At 38.5% G+C, this 19,026-nt stretch overlaps 2 protein-coding genes across 4 annotated transcripts in view; one reads left to right on the top strand and one right to left on the bottom strand.

Annotated features, from left to right (window-relative positions):
- tsc22d1 (TSC22 domain family, member 1) overlaps positions 1–10,226 on the top strand; it is a 35,185-nt gene extending 24,959 nt beyond the window's left edge. Inside the window, exons 1-3 of one of the 3 annotated variants that reach the window (XM_053681014.1) lie at positions 3,494–4,049; positions 7,635–7,686; positions 8,798–10,226. In XM_053681014.1, the coding sequence (XP_053536989.1) occupies positions 3,889–4,049; positions 7,635–7,686; positions 8,798–9,058 (474 nt within the window). In that variant the 5' untranslated portion in view covers positions 3,494–3,888 and the 3' untranslated portion in view covers positions 9,059–10,226. Of the gene's footprint in view, positions 1–3,493; positions 4,050–6,442; positions 7,121–7,634; positions 7,687–8,797 lie in introns of those variants that run through there. The other 2 variants (XM_053681015.1, XM_017470396.3) reach the window with 2 other exon arrangements.
- On the bottom strand, positions 9,174–18,474 carry serp2 (stress-associated endoplasmic reticulum protein family member 2). The gene is made up of 3 exons (XM_017470397.3): positions 15,393–18,474; positions 12,311–12,383; positions 9,174–11,206 (listed from the first exon to the last, which is right to left on the bottom strand). The coding sequence occupies exons 1-3, from the start codon at positions 15,474–15,476 to the stop codon at positions 11,166–11,168; spliced, it is 198 nt and encodes a 65-aa protein (XP_017325886.1). The 5' UTR covers positions 15,477–18,474; the 3' UTR covers positions 9,174–11,165.
- Between the last annotated feature and the right edge of the window lie 552 nt (positions 18,475–19,026).

Genomic DNA, 19,026 nt, shown 5'->3' with positions numbered 1-19,026 from the left:
ATGTACTGGTGCCTTGTATGATGTAACATTGTCCTGGTGTGTCATTTATTCTCATGTATTTTTTTTTTTTTTTTTTTAAGTGCTTGCAGTTTGACAGTGCATTTTTGCTGGCAGATGGGATTGAGACGCTGCAGGTGTGCTTTCATGTACAGGCTAGCACAAGACTAAGATGCCCTTGCAATGCACAGACGCTTTCAACAGAGGGATTGTTGCTCCCAAGCAAACTGGATCCTGCCGGTTGTTGTCTGTGAATGTTCCTCTTGGAATTAGGGCAAACCAATAGGGAGAGGAACAGTCGTCATGATCTGACCTGACAGATGGAGAGAAAGAGAGAAAGGGCGGGGAAATGAGCTCAGAGAATGTAGGAAAATAGGCAGCTCGCTCTATAGTACTAATAAGGTACCAGAAAGAGATGGGGAGCAATGTTAAAAAAGCATGCAGATTATGTTAAACTGGGCCAGCTGCTAGATTTGGAGGGGTTTCGGTGTAAAATTTGACTGATAAAAGTTTGACTGATAATTAAATAAGTGTAATTCAGTATTTTTTCCCACAGGATTTACTCCCAAACTGTACATTTGGGGTGGGTAAGGTGGGTGAAGGGTTTGTTCCATTATTGATGTTATCTTCTGGATGAAAGAGAGCCAGGGGTGACACCCAATTCTCAGTCACTACTGGTATCCCTGTGTTCCCAGTGGTCACCTTCAGTCTAAAACAAATGAGCTATATGCCTTTTGGGTTTAGGAAACTGTAAATATCTCCTTCACACCAGCCTGGCTTTTGATCAAGTGATTTTTCCAGTTGGAAGCTTTTGGTCAGCTTCTGCATTCATCCAACACAATAAATGCGCATCGCAGAGAAAGCACAATTTAAAAAGAACAAGGTATGAAACGAAGGATGCCGTTAAGATTTGCAGAGCAGTGTTTCCCAATACTTCCTCCATAGCTTAAGCCTTAAATGTATTTTATTTTGAGACTTGCCTGTAAAGTCTGGATTCTGAGCTCACTGTTATAATCCAATTCTATAAAGTCTGAGCTTATTACATCAATATAAGGTTTAATAAAATGTTTCGGTGGAATTTTATTTTCTTTGTTGTTGGGTATGGTCTATTAAATTATTTAATAGGCTGTTAAATGGGGTCTCATTTTGACTGCTTTGAAAAGGTGGTGGAATAACTTTATGCTGTGTTAAATGCTGTACATTCATATTTTTTGGTTCAGACTGTTGACCGTTTTGCCAACATATGGTTGACATGATCACTTGAAGGGTTCAAGTGGAAGTAATGCTTGTGTTTGACTGGCCATCTGAATTAAGAACATCATGTACAGTACAACCCCCTTCATGGGGTAGCCAAGTCAGTGAAATCCCTTCTATTATGTCACTTCATCAGTTAACTGGAGCTTGTCTTCACCACGCTTCATGCTGTTCTGGTTCATTGGAAAGCCTTCACTGTACTTCCCTTTGTTTGAGTCTTGGCTTAATAACAGTACATTTTTATACAGAATTTATACAGTTCCAGACTCATTAATACTGTATGCCCACTTTGTACATCACAAATGGCCTTAACTGTCAGTTTTATATAGACTGTGCCGGTTTTGCATATAGGGATGGAATGTGTGAGTCTGGTTGGATTTGGTAGCAAGAAATGTTCACATGTTGTATTGGCAGACACTTTCTTCATCTTTTTCCTTTTTCACTTCATTGCTTTCTTCCAGATCTTCTTTACTGACTGGTTTTGGCTTCAAGTGAATCCTATACCCACCAGATTTCACTTCACATTACTTATACTTGCTGCATCTGTATACAGATGAGCAGTTATGTAATGGCTAACACATGAGATGCTTTTCACACGTCCTGAAAAACTAGAGCACAGCAAGCTTTAGAAGGGGGTATGTATGCATGTATGCATGTATGCATGTATGCATGTATGTGAGAGAGAGCCTGTGGGTGGTCCTTTTTCAAGAAATTACCCCCAAGACAATACAAATGGAAAATTCAGCTTCTCATTCACAACAGTGAGAACGTATTGTATGAAACATGAATTGCTGATTAAGAGGGGATATCAGGGATGAAAGATGTGTGAACGGTTATTGTCAGCTGATTTTGAAATGAATTACCTGGGATAAAAATGTAGCACTCGTTATTTACTAGTATTTTTAGAAACCCATAGAGCTCTGGCATTAGTCTTTTAATCATTTGTGTTTAATTCACATGCACATTGAAGCAGTTCTCTTTGCTCATTTTCTTGCTTATTGGGTGAAACTTGCTGAGGCTGTCCAGTCTTTTCTGTGTGTGTTGCACTGTGAGAGTGTGAGCTGGAGAATACAGGATGGAGCTCTGTTGTGCAACCTGCTGCTGTCAGCCCAAATGGCAAAATGACGTACACTCTCATGCTGGGTGGCAATGTGGCATTTATTTGTCTGTGTAACAACTAAGCATGTGCTGATGATCATTTATTCGATATACCATTTAGTCGATATTCAGCATTCATGATATTGTTTTATAAGACACTTTCAAATAGCCTGTCAAATCTGTAGCCTAGAATTCAGGAACCATCTGCCTGGATAGACAGCACTTTTGGGCTTCTGAGATTGTTTGTGTGGTGTAAGGTCAGCTAGGTTCTAGGGTATTTTATTTTAGCCAAATTTGAAGGCAGTAGTGCATGTATCTTTGACTCTGCGCAAATGTCCCAGCAATTTTGTTCACACTGTGTTCATGTTAGATGAGCATGTTTACCAGTGTTCATATAACAGGCTGTTTTGCAGCTAAAAGCTTCATTGCTGTTTTGATTAAAGTAATAATTATATATTTAAATTTATTGATGAATAATTTTCTTTGTTTGCATACATACACACATTGTGTTCCATAACATAACACAACCTAACAGGCAGCATATAAATTTTACTACCCATGTTGGGAAGATTGCTTTTTGCTAGAAAGTGCCTCTTTTTTTTTTTTTTTTTTTTTTTTTTTTTTTTTTTTTGTAGCTGTGTTTTTAGAAGAAAGTGTTTTTATAGCTGAGAAAGCAGATGTCATAAGTTGAACCTGTTTGTGATGCCTAACAAAAGCTTTCCTGGTTTATTTATTTATTTATTTATTTATTTATTTTTAATTTGTATTTATTTAAGTACAGGATCACAGTAACGTAGTAAAGCTTAAAAATGTTAAAATGCATGTTTATATTAATGCATAATTCCACCAAGAAGAATGTACAGAACACACATTCACCTGATTGACCCTAGAAACTTGCAGTATTTTGATGTATGAGCCATGCAGCAGAGTCTGTGTTGATGCTGATGTATTTGAATGAATAGAGCCTCAACTAAACACAGCTGCATCACACCACCACCCAAAGCACCCACTCAGTGTTCTTTGGACAGGTACAGTACAGTCCCTCCTATTGTTGGTCTCTATTATTTCAGTGCGAGCAGCTTAAGCCTGTGAGACATGCACATGCTTTATCAGTCGTGGTCACTTTAAGCCATTGCTGGCCTACAACGCTTATGAGAAGTGACAAGATAAGTCCAGGCCGAAGTGCAGGGGGCCCTCTCTCCACAAAGCTGCAGTTGGAGAAGAGAAATGTGTGTTGCGTTGGCGGGAAAAGAGGAGGAGGAGGAGAGAGTGGGTTGGGCTTCGTGAGATTTGGGTAGCTGCTGATATGGTGTGGGCAGCAGCCTCCAGAGCATCAGTTTGTAAAAACACCGATCATTGGGAAGGTCTTAATCTCTGCTGATGGTTTATGTAACAGTGAGTCACGTGACATGACATCACGGCTTGTCCCGTTCTTGTTTTCTGTCAATCGCTCACAACTCTGCTTGTTAGACATACAAAGGCAGCGCAGTGGAGACAATCGAAGAGGCATGTACAACCCTTGGACTGCTCATTGTCCTCATGTGTATGTACTTGAGCCTTGTGGAGTATAGTGGATTGAATTGTGTTATTGAAGGTTTGCTGATTGACGGATCAATGAGAGAAACGGATCTCCAGGTGCAGGGCCGGGACAGAATGGCCATAAAGCTATTGTTCAGGGAGTTGGAAAAGCATCTGAAGAGGTAAAGCTCACAAATGAAAAGAGCAAATGCCTTGTGTAGCATTGTTTTCAAGCCTTTCTGTGGACATATCTGTTTATAGCTGTGTGCTGCAATGTCTTTTTGTATTTCATTTTGAAAAGTAGCTATAGAAATCCTTCCTGAATGGAAATGCTATTTTTATCTCTGTCCCCATAATGTTCAGTAATAATACAGGACCATATTATAATTAATGTGGTTGTATTCTGAAGCATGCATGTATTGTAATGTTCTACGCTTTCATAGTCAAGATTATTGTCCGTGTTGGCAAGATGGAAGATGTCATTTGGATCATTATCTTTTTTGCCGTGTTGTCGTTGGACCAAAACAGTAAGGTCGCCTTAAAGTCACCTTGTTGGGATGAATGAGCAGTGGTGTGTTGTAAGTTGTTTAAATGACATTAGCTTAAGGGAGACTGCATTTGTGCACTGAGGTCAGGCCACAGAGAGATGATGTATATTTGGGCACTATAAGTGCTTACAGCCTCTTCCAGGTAAGAACTCTGGATGAGCTTTTTTGTTCATTGAGCTACTTGGAATCTGTCCTTTTGTTTGTTGTGCTGCAGTGTTTATTTGGGATAACTGGTATATATTTACTAGAAACCAAGAGATTTACTAGTCTACCACTGTAATCCTGAGGCAGTCTTATACATTCTATAATTGCAGATATGTTGTATTTTAAAATATTAAATGTGTAGTGTAATCTGATGTGGCCATGATATGACCATGGCAAAATGTTTTCTTTTCTGCCATTTGGAGCTTCCACACAGGTTAAAGTAGAAGCCTAGAAGTAGGTCTCCAGGTCTATCTAGGGGTCAAACTAGCGGAGACCTATATTAGTGGTATTTATTCCCTTCCCTATATGCATTCTTGGTATGCAGAATGTATACTTGTAAATAATACATTTTATCAGTCATATTTGCTGATGATGTTCCTTTGACTCACCATTTCAGTTTACTGTTAGAAAGTGGATTGCTAGCTATATATATAATTTTATTTTATTTTTTTAAGTATAAAAGTAAAGTCTCTACACACTATGATTTTGCATAGTGAAGATTAGCAGCAGTATAATGTTCAGACTTGCACAGGACTCATGGGTTAGTATTAGTAAAGTGATCTTTGATCTGAGTCATCAACTGTCCTGTAACTTGTCACTATTCACTTGATACTGGAGGGAAAACAAATTCATTAATCTGGCTCCTATGCTAGGTTTCATGATCGATAGCTTTGAACTATCAATAATTATTAGTGTAAACAATATACAAAGTCTTAGTACAATACCAGCTACGATAAGATCTTATCCAGAACAAAGAGTCTAATCTGCTTACACTGTTTCTGTACTATGCATATTGTGTATAATGTAATTAAATTATGGTTCGTGTTGTGAACCTAGTTTTTGATGGTCATGTGACATGGTATAAATACTCTAACAACCAAGCAGGTCTTTCCAAAGGAACATTCTAATGAAGTGTATCTTACTTTTCATCAGACAACTTTAATTTGATTTTTGGTGTGTCGTTCTGGTTAAAGCATTTAATTTTTCATAAGTGACTGTGCCTGTTGGCTCTCACCTGGCAGGCTCTTTACATGGGGTTCCTAATGAAAGACAGTTATTTGTGGACAGGACTGGTTCGGATCTTATACCTGCCTGAATTACTGCACAGCTTACACAAACTATAACTTTAAACTGGTCTCTGGTTTCAACTAAAAACTTGTCCTTGCTGATTTATTTTGGTTTTTCTCTTCAGACATGACATCTACAGAACATGTACATGTATGAACAATGAAGCGTGTGTGAAAGTGGTTAACTAATTTGCTTCTTAAATAAAATAATGGCACATTCTTGGCTATCGAAAAAAGCTAATGTGTTATTTTTATATATATATATATATATATATATATATATACACACACACACATACATACACACACATTTATTTATTATAATATATATATATATATATATATATATATATTATAATAAATAAATGTGTGTGTGTGTGTATGTATATATATATATATATATATATATATATATATATATATATATATATATATATAAATAAATGTGTGTATATATATAAATAAATGTGTGTGTATATATGTGTGTGTGTGTGTGTATATGTATGTATGTGTATATATATATATATATATATATATATATATATATATATATATATATATATATATATATATAGTGTATGTGTATATATGTATATATTATTTCCTAGACCTGTTAGAAAATGTTATTTGACAGCCAGCTGTTGTCCCATTTACTACATACAAGTGTCAGCCTGTGTATGCTGAATCTGTGATAGCATTTCAAGCTCTGTATGGGTTTGGTGCCATTGAACTTTAGTTGTGAAGGTTGTTTTTAAGCGAAAATTTTAGATAATGTGTGGATAGTTTATATTCATTTTATCAGGTAAATTCTTAGTGTTGGTATCGTTTTTGGTGTACGCCTGGCTATTTAAATAAATCCAGTCGTTTATGTCTAGCACGAATATTTTTACACTGCTGTTCAAAATGCATTGTTCTGGTTAAGCCGGAATTTCCTTATTAGGAAGCGGCGTTTTAAATAAATTATGCGTGGTGGCGCTGCCGAGGCTCGAGTGGGGGCGTTACCACATAGATTAGTCAAATCTGGTTCCTCCTCCACCAATAGGGTGCAGCGCTGCGCTGTTTTTCTCGGATATATTATGCAAATAGTGCAGGCTGCAGATTTTTCAGCACAGCGGAGATGAGCTGACCTTGGAGATCCTTTGTGCGGCGGAGGTGGATGTTCGCTCTGCTGATAACCAGCCTTTCTTTGCGAAGGTCGACTTTTCTCACCCGCCGATTCAATGTGAACCTCGGCGAGACTATATAACACTCGCGCATCGCTTAAGAGTTACATTTTTCTCGCTTCCGTGTTGGTGTATATGGACGAAATAGCATGAATTCTCAATGCTATTCGGTGGCGATGGATCTTGGTGTATGCCAGCTAAGAAATTTTTCAATATCTTTTCTGTCATCGCTGCTGGGAACCGAAACCTCCTCCGTGAGGCTCGACAATAGGTAAAAAAAGGGGGAAAAAAGAAAAAGACAAGCCTATGCGTTTTAGAGCAAGAACCGTCAGCACACAATAGTATGGCTAGAAATGCTCTGTTTTCTGTAATTAGTCAGTGGTCCTATCCATAGCTCTTTAATATAGATTTAAAACACAGAATATTTGTTTGTTACCATGCCTATGGGTAGTAATGCCGTTTTAATAACGTCTGAAATCTGCTTGCTTATTTACACTCGATCCAGTTCTCGGAGAAAAAGATGCTGCATAGAGGACTGCTCTGTAAATCTGGACATGTTTCTGCTCTTCCAAAATAGTGTCGTTTTTAACGAGTTATTTGTTTCAAAAAGCGGTTTTAATTTTTTGTAATAGAATGTTTTGCGCATTTAATTGAATGTACAAATGTATTTTGCCTACGTATTTAATCTTATGTACCTTGCTGTTTTTTTTTTTTGGTGTGTTTTTTTTATTTATTTATTTTTACACTCTGATTAATCATGGCTGTGTCTTGGATTTATTTTTCAGTTCTTCAGGTGCCAGTGTTGTGGCCATAGACAACAAAATCGAGCAAGCAATGGTAAGTGTGTGGGTTTCTTTTCTTGCTATACATAAAGAGGCCATGTTAGCGACAGAATAAGAGTGGATTTGACCAGTAAAGCGAATAGTAATGAGTGAGGACAGAGCTGATGACAGAGCTGCATCAGCATCCCCTAACTGTCCAGTGAATTACATAATGACTAAATGGACACAGTGGTGCACAGCACAGGCAAACGCTTTGGCTTATGGCGGTTTTGCAGTGTCGCTTCAGCTCCCTTAATTCTTCAGTTCATTCCGTTATTGTGTTAGTTACAACAGATGTTAGAAATAGTGCAGCTCTAATGTGTTTTTTTTTTTTTTTTTTCCCCTGCTCCTCTTCTTGTTTAGAGTTGCTACAGTTAGATCTTTGTAGCTTTCACCCTTTGTAATTATAACGCAAATAATAAACGAACAGTGGTATTTCACGTTACGAGTTGTTAATATTTTCACCGAATACTAATTTTCAATACCGAGGTCTCCAGAAACCTAAATAATACTCATGCCTGTGCTAGCGTTTTGAATGTGGAGTCATATTTCCTGCATGAAACTGTGATCAGGAGCAGTACTCGGCCTCACGCGAGCCTGTGCCTCGTTACTGTTGCTAGGCAAAGGACAAAGCTTTTACAGGCGGTTATAAATATCTCTGCCTCTGATTGGCTGAGCTCTGTGTGGGACGGCCATTTTGTTCCCTCAGTGACGCGGAGTGTAGCAAGCGCATGTAGTGCTGAATGCAGGTATTCCCTAACCGAGCATATGCCCATTGCTTTCCTCAGCATTGCATCAGATTGGCTCATGAATGCTGCTAGAAATGAACTTAATCATTGCAATTCAGTTTTTTTTTTGTTTTTTTTTAAACTTTATTTTTAAATAAATATTTCCAGTCATCAACATGAAGACTGATCATGACAAAAATTAGGTGCATGACCGAAACCTTCATTAAATCCATGACCAGTACTGTAAATAATGCTGTGATAATTCAGGCTTATACAAATCTTACTTGATTCCCTTGTGTTGACCGTGGGTTTTTAATCCTCACATTATGCTTAACTCTGAATGCTTGTATTTTCTGCTTCTATCTCAGCTTGTATATGCTGTGTATTCTTTGTTTTCAGGATCTAGTGAAGAGTCACTTGATGTATGCTGTTCGAGAGGAAGTGGAGGTGCTGAAAGAGCAAATCAAAGAATTGATAGAAAGAAACTCTCAACTGGAACAGGAAAACAACCTACTGAAGAATTTAGCCAGTCCGGAGCAGCTGGCACAGTTTCAGGCCCAGGTTCAGAGTGGCTCTCCACAATCGTCCACGCAGGGAACACAGCAGTCAGCGATGACGGGGCAGCAGCTCCCTTCACAGAACTCTGGACCCTCAGTGTAACATGTCAAGAGGAATGAGTGGTCAACTGAGCTAAGGCAAAATTCACTTATAGAACACGTATGCCTCTTTCACAAGAGGATTATGTCAAAGTTTGCACATATTTAAAGTCTAAGAACCTGACAAAGGCTACACTGCATTGCTGTACACACTGCTGACAGTCCAGTAGTTTGCTGACATGTTGGATATTGCCAAATTCCATGGATTGTGACTGTTGGGAGAAAGAAAATTCGAAGCGGACACAACTCAAATCACTGTGCCTGTGTCTAAAGGATTTTAAGCGATGTCATTTTTCAGTGGTAACTCTGGCTTTGTAATGGTGTTTCCATACCTCACTTTTGTAGTGGAAATGCTGATCAGTCTTTTTTGAAGACTCCAAAAAGCAAGCACTTTAATGATGACAAATGTGAAAATTCTTTGTTGAACAACTAATCAGTGCACCATCAACTATGTGGAAGGTGTACGAGATGGTGTCTCAATTGTTTGCATTAGGGTCATCATTATACCTGGGTGAATGAAGGGAGTAAAGTTGCCTAGGAGGGAGGTATTGATTTTCAGTATTTAACATTGAATTCCTTATTCGATCTGTTGCGACATAAAAGCTGCTGTTTCACTGCAGTGACTCAAAAGAATCTGGGGAAAAAGATGTTGAGCTGAGAGAATGGATGGAAGAATGAATGTGGGCTCCTGTATATCCTTGTATATTTAGTGTAAGTAATCTGTAAAATAGTGATATTGTGAGAAAAACTAAGAGACACTATTTAGGTTGTACAAACTAAAGACAGGGTTGTTGGTTTGCCTGAGATATTTGACTTTTTCTATGCTGTTATACAAGAACGGAGGTTTCAGTCTTAGGATATTTACAGGACAAAAGACAACTACTCAACTTCCTGGCTGTGTTAACACCTACTGTATACCTTGTTCACTTGAAGTTATTTGAAGTATATTGCACCCATGTGATTTGTTTCTGTTTTTGACAGTGAAGTACTCTGGAGATCAAACCTTCAACTTAGTTATTCTGAATATCATTAATAACTAATATGCATTATTGCTGCATTTTATATATAAGTTGTATGCTTACGTTGCGTGCATGTCTCTCAAAACCGGTGATAAGGTGTAAAATAGTTCAATTGCACTTCACAACTCTCAATAAAATGTTTAAGGAACCTTGGCTGAGAACATTTGTGTTATTTTAAGTAGTTGTGTGTGTATGTATGTATGTGTGTGTATGTGTGTGTGTGTGTCTATGCATGTATGTATGTATGCATGCATGCGAGACCAAGAAGAAAAGGTGCAGTAAACTACTGTGTCATCTAACTTAAGGATTAATAATCTGTTATCTCAAGGCTGCTTCACACAAAACCAGTTACTTCAGTATCTCTACAATTTACTTGTTTTGCCTGTTTTTTTGTCCCTTCTGCCCATCTTTTAGGTCAGGTGTCCTTGCAAGAACGGGAGCAAGATTGATATAGCCCTGACATTTCAAACCACTTAGAATTTCTTTCTTACGAATCATCATGTATTGGGCTTCTAGTAAAGTAGATCTAAAACCTGACTGCAATCAGATAACCAAACTGGCACTTCATTATTTCAAATGGACAATCCTTATAGTGACTGTGAGCTGTACAAAACAAAGAAGGGGATATAAAGTGTTCTCACTATCGTGCTTATAATTCTATTATTTACTTTATAATTAAATGTTCTCTCTTCTTACCTTCTGCATGATATCAGGCTTTGTATATTTCCAAAAGCTAAAACAGACATTTCCCAAATGTGTAGAATTTATTTTCAAAATCGTCATACACGACACTAATAGAATAAACAACATATACAAACAAAATGTCGCACAACATTAATGGTTACAAAAGCACACATTCTATTGCACAAATCGGACATGAGGGTGGCAAAGCCGGCCACAATGGTTCAGTAGAAAAGCACTTGTTCCTGTCATCCAGGTACACTGTAAACAAGTGAATGGCAATGTCATATACTGTGCACAGGACTTGGCTCCTTCGCGTAGAGCTGACGATCACTATTGCAGCCTCCAGTTTTCCTTACTACTGCGCCTAATAGGCGCAGATCTCATGGATGTGTAGAGGAGGTGCAGGATTCATATTCCCATTCGGATGCTCTGAATGATTTGAAAGATGGCTAAGAAGGAAAAAACAGATTGTCAGTGGTTAGAGCCTGGGATATAGAGTTTTGAGATCTACAACTAAAGTACAGTATTTGTTTCTCCCTCATATCCATATGGCATTGAAATTTGGATCAATACAGATGAGTGACAAATTAAAGGTAAAATCATTGGCTCTGATATGCTGTGTGGGAAATTTTACTAGAAGGTGTGTCTCCACTTGTCCCTTGAGATTTGCAAGGTCGTTGCAAATCAATAAATTATTCTGGCTTTTAATCTATGATGAAGCATTGATCTTTTTTTTTTCCTTTTTCCTTCTTGTTTTTTTGTATTTCTACCATTTTCTCCGTAATTCAGTCTCCTGCCAATTCTCACCCACCAGCCAGCTCTCCCCCATCATACGACAGCTAGAAACTTGGGAGGATGAAGGCTAACACTTGCTTCCTCCAAGAAGCAGGAAGCTAGCCAACCAAACCTTCGGCTCATGGTGTGTCACAAGGCAGCATAGCACACACTCAGAGGAACTATTCACTATGTGCACTCTCATAGATGCCCACAATTGGCTAGTGTCACTGTGACTGACAGGGGAGAGTATGCCATCCATCCCACCCAGAAAGCATGGCAAATTTTGCTCCCTTGGATCCTGGCCACGGATGCTTATGGCATCGTTGGGATTCAAACTTGTGATCTCCTGGCTATAATCGTTTTTCTGTTGCATCACTTGGGTCTATTTCTATCCTGATAAGAGTCATCTCTGCCAGGATGCCAATAACCCATCCAAAGGGCACAAGGGGTCACTGAATGGTTTGATGGGGGTGAAAATAATGTAAACCATATGCTATGGCCTTCACAGTCAACAGATCTCAACCCAACTGAAAATCTATGGGAGATTTTGAGGTGAGGGGTTAGATAGCGCACTCCAGCATCAAAACACCAACTCTGGGAATATATTTTGGAAAAATGGTGTTCATCCCTCTCAGACATTTCCAGAGAGCTGTGCCAGGGGACACTAATGCTGTTTTGGCAGCTTGTGGTGGCCCAAAACTTCCTTAAGGCAGGTTGTTTTGTTTTTTTTACTTTAATGTGTCACCTATTTTTATGTGGGTAAATACAAGAGTTACCTGATCCACAAACAACAAATACGAAAAGTGCCAAAAGCCATGGTCCCACTGGATATTTCTCCTCTTGTGGTCGCTGCAAGATAATCAGAAAACAAGAAATTGCATTGCATTTACTTCAAAAAGTAGCACTAACAAGTACTAAGAATTATACAATTCCCGTTCATTACTGTCAGTTCAAAACAGCCATACATTTTGAAAATGTTATACTTCTGATGAGTTCACTGACACAGAAGACCAGCAAATAACACACATAGTTAGCCATTAAAGTTTAAATGATTGCACAATAATCCCAGTGGCTCAAGATGAGGCAACTAATTAAGACACTGTAACATCTTTGAAACAGGGGTTGCAGTCTTATTCACAAAGGAACAGTGTGGCTGCATGCTTTCATACCACCAAAGCTGAATACTCCTGATTACATTCACATAATCAACTGATTGATGAGTTGATCATAACCAAATAGCACATGGCATGTCTTACATGCACAACCTGGAGTCCAACTATCTTCACCTCTAAAATGTCTGTGGAACTGAGGCATTTTCACTGTATTGGTCCAGGGTACATTAGACATTGTCTATATAACATTACTATTCTCCATTATCTAACCATTTCCAGTAACTGGAAAGTGCCAGTATCTTACTTCATTAGTCAATTGCCCAATTAAAATATTGTGTTTATAGTGAGATCACCTAGTAAGTGCTTTATACATCTTCAGTGGTAGGTTGTAGCAGGTGCTTCATACATCTTCAGTAACCACTTTATCAGGGGTGCAGTGTATCTGGAGCCTATCCCAGGGTGCAAGGCAGGAATATACCCTGGATGGGACACAAGTGGCACCATGCACACACACATTTCTTTTTCTTCTTTAGTCCCTAGCTGGCAAAAGGACACGGTTGCCTCTGGAGCCAGTATACTGCTATGGGTATGCTGGATTTTGAACTTCATTCACGATGCCTATACGATCCATGGCAATAGCCTTGGCGTCATGGAGACCGAATTGCTTAGACCAGGGGTGTCCAATCTTATCCGGAAAGGGCTGGTGTGGGTGCAGGTTTTCATTCCAACCCAGCAGGAGATGCACCTGATTCCACCTGTTTAATCAGTTGATCTTGGCTTTCAATAGACTCAGGTGTGGCTTCTGCTTGGTTGGAATGAAAACCTGCACCCACACCGGCCCTTTCCGGATAAGATTGGACACCCCTGGCTTAGACCATGTCTTCTTTGGCGCAGATATTTGCACCTTTCAGTCCACTAGTCAGTCCCGCCAGAGAAGCTGATATGGTATTCGAGTGACGTTCATTCGGCAGATGTGCCTGAACCACCTCAGTCGTCTCCACTGAATTGTCTCTTCGATTGTACGCTGGTTGTCGCATCTTATCCGGATGGTCTTGTTGTGAAGTCAATCACGAAGGGAGACACCCAAGATCTGCTACAGGCATCACATTTTGAAAACCTCAAGTTTGTTTAGCTCTGGTTTCAGCAGAGTCCACGTTTCTGATGCTTACAAGAGAATTAGCAAGATCAGCATCAGAAATGGCGAATTTTGGTCTTAATGTAGACATTAGCCTTTTTCCATAGGCACCACCTAAGCGAAGTGAATGCTGCTGATGCCTGGCCAATTCTGCTGTGGACTCCTGATCCCAGATATTTGAATCCTTGCACTTGTTTGATTTGGACTCTGTCGAGGTGACTGGTGGCCTGTGAACCATCCGTTGTCAGGACTTTGGTTTTGTCCGGGTTGATATTCAGGCTATATGGCTGGGTGATGTGAGCGATATCATAAAGGATATTGGTGGCCTCGGTGTTGATGAATATAGCACTGTCAACGGCGAACATCACACACACACACACACACACACACACACACACACATCTAATGCAACATGGTCTAGCCAATCCATTTATTGCCATGTTTTTTGGGAATTGGGAGGAAACCCACATGTACATGAGAGAACATAAGAAACTCCACACAGACAGTAAATTGAGGATAGATTAGGGTGGACAAGAACACAACACCGCAACAAGGAAAACTACTAATTTATAAGCAAAAAAAAGTACAGTATTTAGCACATACAGCAATAATAAATCACTCTGCTATTAATTTATAAACAGGACTAGCATAAAAATACCTGTGAGACAAAGGACTGTCTTGTTGTCCTTTGAACGTTCAACCTAAGAAGGGCAGTTTAAAGTTAAATAAGGATTACATGGATTGCATATGCATCTCATTTGATTTTTTTGACAACATGGGAGTCATATACTGTACATCAAAATTTAACTGCTTTTGGACATGACTTCAAACAAGATGGGACATGCAGTTCACGTGATATAGCAGTCGAGGTAAAGCCAGTGACAACAAGGCAATTAAATGCTTTAGCAAATAAAGAAAGGTCTTAAGGGACAATCCTGCATTCTCAGCCCTGAATCATGATGTGGTTCCAGATGTGTAGGCCTAATGTACATATGGAATTATTTATAGCCACATGTATGAGAGGGTGTGACCACTGGGCGTTATAGTAGTTGGTGAAACGCTTGTATATGTCACATCCGTTTATTTCATATTATAAACACACCTGAATATACTGAATGTAAAGGTTTGCACCAGTACAGTGTTGATGCTTAAATACTGTTGGTGGTTTTGTCAGAAACCCAGGCTCCTATTTTGGATGAGAAATATAATATATTAGCGTAGAATTTAATCTGACATCTGGATACATAATTAACCCAGGACTAATGAATAGCTTACATAGCTTTACAGGTAGGGAAGAACACGGTGTAGGTTACTCGGGAACCCATGTGTATCGTCGAAATGATTTCTATTATAATAGAAAGCTAACAGTAGTAAACAGTCACAACAGAAAATGATGGTACTGATAAGGAGGGTATTGTTTCTCCGCTGACGTGGCAAACGACTGACTAGAGATAACGGCAAGAGGGGAAAAATATATATATATATATTTATATATATATATCCAGACATCTTCGTGAGGGGGGAGGGGGTATGCTCGTTTAGAAAAGCTGCTTTTACAAATATTCGTTGTTAATTCTCATTTCCCGCAGGATAAAAACGTGTCTGTCTTACCAGGGTCTTCGCCACGTTGCCCCTCTGCGTGATGTTTTTGCTGTGCTTCTCGTTGGCCATTCGGATCCTCTGTTTGGCGACCATCTTCTTGTCACACGGGAAAATAAACGCCTCGCTGCTTTAAAATCAGGTCGTTTTGCTAATTATCCGTGGTGATGCTTAACCTCTTTTCCCTGCACCTGCTCCCTTAAAGCCGGAATATAACGGAGTGAAGGGCGCCTCCATCAAAATAACGGCTGAGGGAGAGAGCAGGACGCTGCTGATATGCTCCTTCTTTTCTTGCATGGAGCTCCTGATTATTAGCTATAGCTTCCTCCATAACATATAACGGCGTAGGATTCTGATATAACCTAATGTTTAACACGGTATGCGGTTTAGGACGTATCCATTCAGCTTTTATCCATCCGGCTGTTAGTTATGATGTGATGAAACAGGATAAATGGGTCAGTGAATGACTTGTTTATGCCATCTCCTCATGGACCACTGAGCTAGTTAGTTAGTTAGTTAGCCTGGAATTAAGGGCACACTATAACTTTAATTTAGCATTACTCTTGGCATATAGTAGGGTGTCTGGGTGAGGTTCTCCTATATTGGGGTACTAATGTTAGACATTTATATTGCTCCCATTACAAAAATAAGTTATAATCTGCTTTTAAAAGAAAATTTTCCCACATTATGTAGAGTGAATTTTTTTTAATGGTATTTAAGTAAGAATACAGTATTTAATATTTGGACTGGATCAGATTCTGTTTAATGTATTTATTTATTTATTTTTAAATCTGATTTTCTGACATACTTTATTACATGAACATGTATGATGTTTTGCACTCATTGGCAACAGAAGCTTGCAGAGAAGAGTCTTAGACAACTTATCAGATCAATAATAAATATCAGCCAATATCCAGAGCAATCCCTGCTGAATAGTCCAGGTCTGTGCAGTTAGCAGCTGCCAGACCATGAGCTGGAAGATGATCTTTACCAGCTAGAAAGTTATTTTCCAGCTTTCTTATTACTTGACTAAATTGATAAATACATGATTGGGATTTCTAATTGCCTTACTGTTGTGTTATTTTCTTTAAAACGATTTGTCTACAGTGTTGCATTAGCTGTGATTATTCAGAAACTGTTTCCTTTATATCAGTGCTTAGCAGCTGGCAAAGATGATCTACCAGCTCAGCCTGTGTTGGCAGATGGTAGATGGTCAGATCCATCTGGATTTTTCATCAGAGATAATATTGATGCTCTATTTAAATTGGAAAATGTGGGATCAGTGCATTCCTACAAACAAACAATTCATGGTGTGCTGTAGGGGAGTGTGTACCAGTTTAATGTGATAGACCAGGCCAATCTGATAGCACTGCACACCAATGTATTTATTTATTCGTTTGTTTGTTTGTTTATTGTTCATTTGTATTCTGCTTAGTGAATTTTATTTGTCATTCCTCTCATCACAGACAGATGTAATGTTAGGAACAAAATATAGTTCCCCCAAAATCATGGTGCTACAATTAACATGAAAGAGTGACATGTAAGAGGATAAGTAACTACAATGACAATCAGTGCAATGACTATAAATACAACAAATACATAAAATAGACTATAAACTATACGGTAAAGTAAACTGCATACTATAAAATATATATACATATATAAACTACCCACAACCAATTCCATTGTGCAGTAGAGTTTTGAAAATGTAAATATAGGCAATTTAAAATGCAATATTTCACCTTAAGCTTCAAGCTGCGGCCATAGGTATATACAATCTCTTCTGAAAGTATTGGAACAATAAAACCAATTCTGTTGTTTTCGCTATACATTGAAGACATTTGGGTTTGAGATCATAAGATAAACATGAGATGATAGATCAGAATCTCATCTTTCATTTCCTTATATTTACATATAGATGTGTTAAACAACTTAGAACATGGCATCTTTTGTTGAACCCACCCATTCATTTAAGTGATCAAAAATATTGGAACATGTGACTGATCGGTGTTTCTTGCTGCCCAGATGTGCCCTGATAAATTGTCTGTTTAAATAATTAATAGCTCTGAATATCTTCTCTTGGTTTGAGCCCTAGGTTTCATCAGTGAAGATTGAATTTGTTGTTAAAAAGTATAAACCAACATGAAGACCAGAGAGCTGTGTATGGGAGAAAAGCAAGCAATTTTGAAGCTGAGAAAAGAGGGAAAATCCATCAGAGCCGTTGCACAAGCATTGGGCATATCCAATACATCAATTTAGAATGTCCTGAAAAAGAAAGAAACCACTGGTGTACTAACAACCAGACATGGAACAGGTCAGCCAAGGAAAACAATAGCAGTTGATGATGGAAATATTGTGAGAGCTGTGAAGAAAAACCCAAAAATAACAATTAATGACATCCCCAACCTTCACAGAGCAGGGGTGAGGGTATCACAATCCAGAATTCGAAGAAGACTTCAAGTACAGAAATTAGAGGCCATACCTCAAGATGTAAACTACTCATGCGCAGTAAGAATCAGAAGGTCAGATTGGAATGCTCCAATAAAGAAGAAATACAGAGATGAGCCACAAATGTTCTGGAACCAAGATTAACCTCAGCCAAAGCGTTAAAAGTGGATGAAGAATGAATCTGCTCATGATCCAAAACATGGAATGTTATGGACAAAAACAAGAATCTGAGGCTATAATGGGCATATACTTCCAGTATAAGACTGGAAAAAGACCAGGTGATTTTTTTTTCCTATTCTTCAGCTGTTCAGTTTGGGTGCTCCTGTGCCCATGATAGCCTCAAATTCCTGTTCTTGGCTGACAAGAGTGGAACCTAATGTGGTCTTCTGCTGTTGTAGCCCAACTACCTCAAAGTTTGATGTTTTGTGCATGTTGAGATGCTTTTCTGCTTACCAAAGTTGTAAAAAGTGATTATATGAGTTATTATGTCCTTCCTGGCAGCTCAAACCAATCTGGCCATTTTCCTCTGAACTCTCTTATCAACAAGGTGCTCCCACCCACAGAACTGTCACTTACTCAATATTTTTTGTTTTTTGCACCATTTTGTGCAAACTATAGAATCTCAGGAAATCAGTTTCAGAAATACTCAAACCATATATCTATATATATCTATATATCTATATATCTGTATATCTATATATATATATATATATATATATATATATATATATATATATATATATATATATATATATATATATATATATATATATATTGTTGTCTCACTGTTGCATGTCAGCAAAGTACAGTTCTCAGCAAAGTACAAACTCAATCAGACACGAAGAAGCTTGAGTGCATAAGTGTCCTTTAGCCAGTGTGACCTCCACACAGGGTTCAAAAGCTCACTGTAAACAGACGAGCATCCCTTTCCCACCTCTGCTCCCACTCCTCTCAGCCTCACAGCTGCACTCTGCACAGTAGCCCTCTATCTCAGAGCCAAGCACAAGCATCAAAATAAGATAATTTTACCTTTTTGTAAATCTCAGCAATATTCTCTGTTAGGGAGCAACAAAACATAATAATTCTGCTGAGCGCAGTTAATTTTCATTTCATTTAGTGTACTATCTTGCAGCATGAACTAGTCACCTGACTGAAATTCCGCCTACTGTGAGTTAATGGCAAATTTTCATGGATATTT

This window comes from Ictalurus punctatus, chromosome 6 (genome assembly GCF_001660625.3).
Source record: "Ictalurus punctatus breed USDA103 chromosome 6, Coco_2.0, whole genome shotgun sequence".
Lineage (NCBI taxonomy): Eukaryota > Metazoa > Chordata > Actinopteri > Siluriformes > Ictaluridae > Ictalurus > Ictalurus punctatus.
This window is presented reverse-complemented; position numbering and strand designations above follow the sequence as displayed.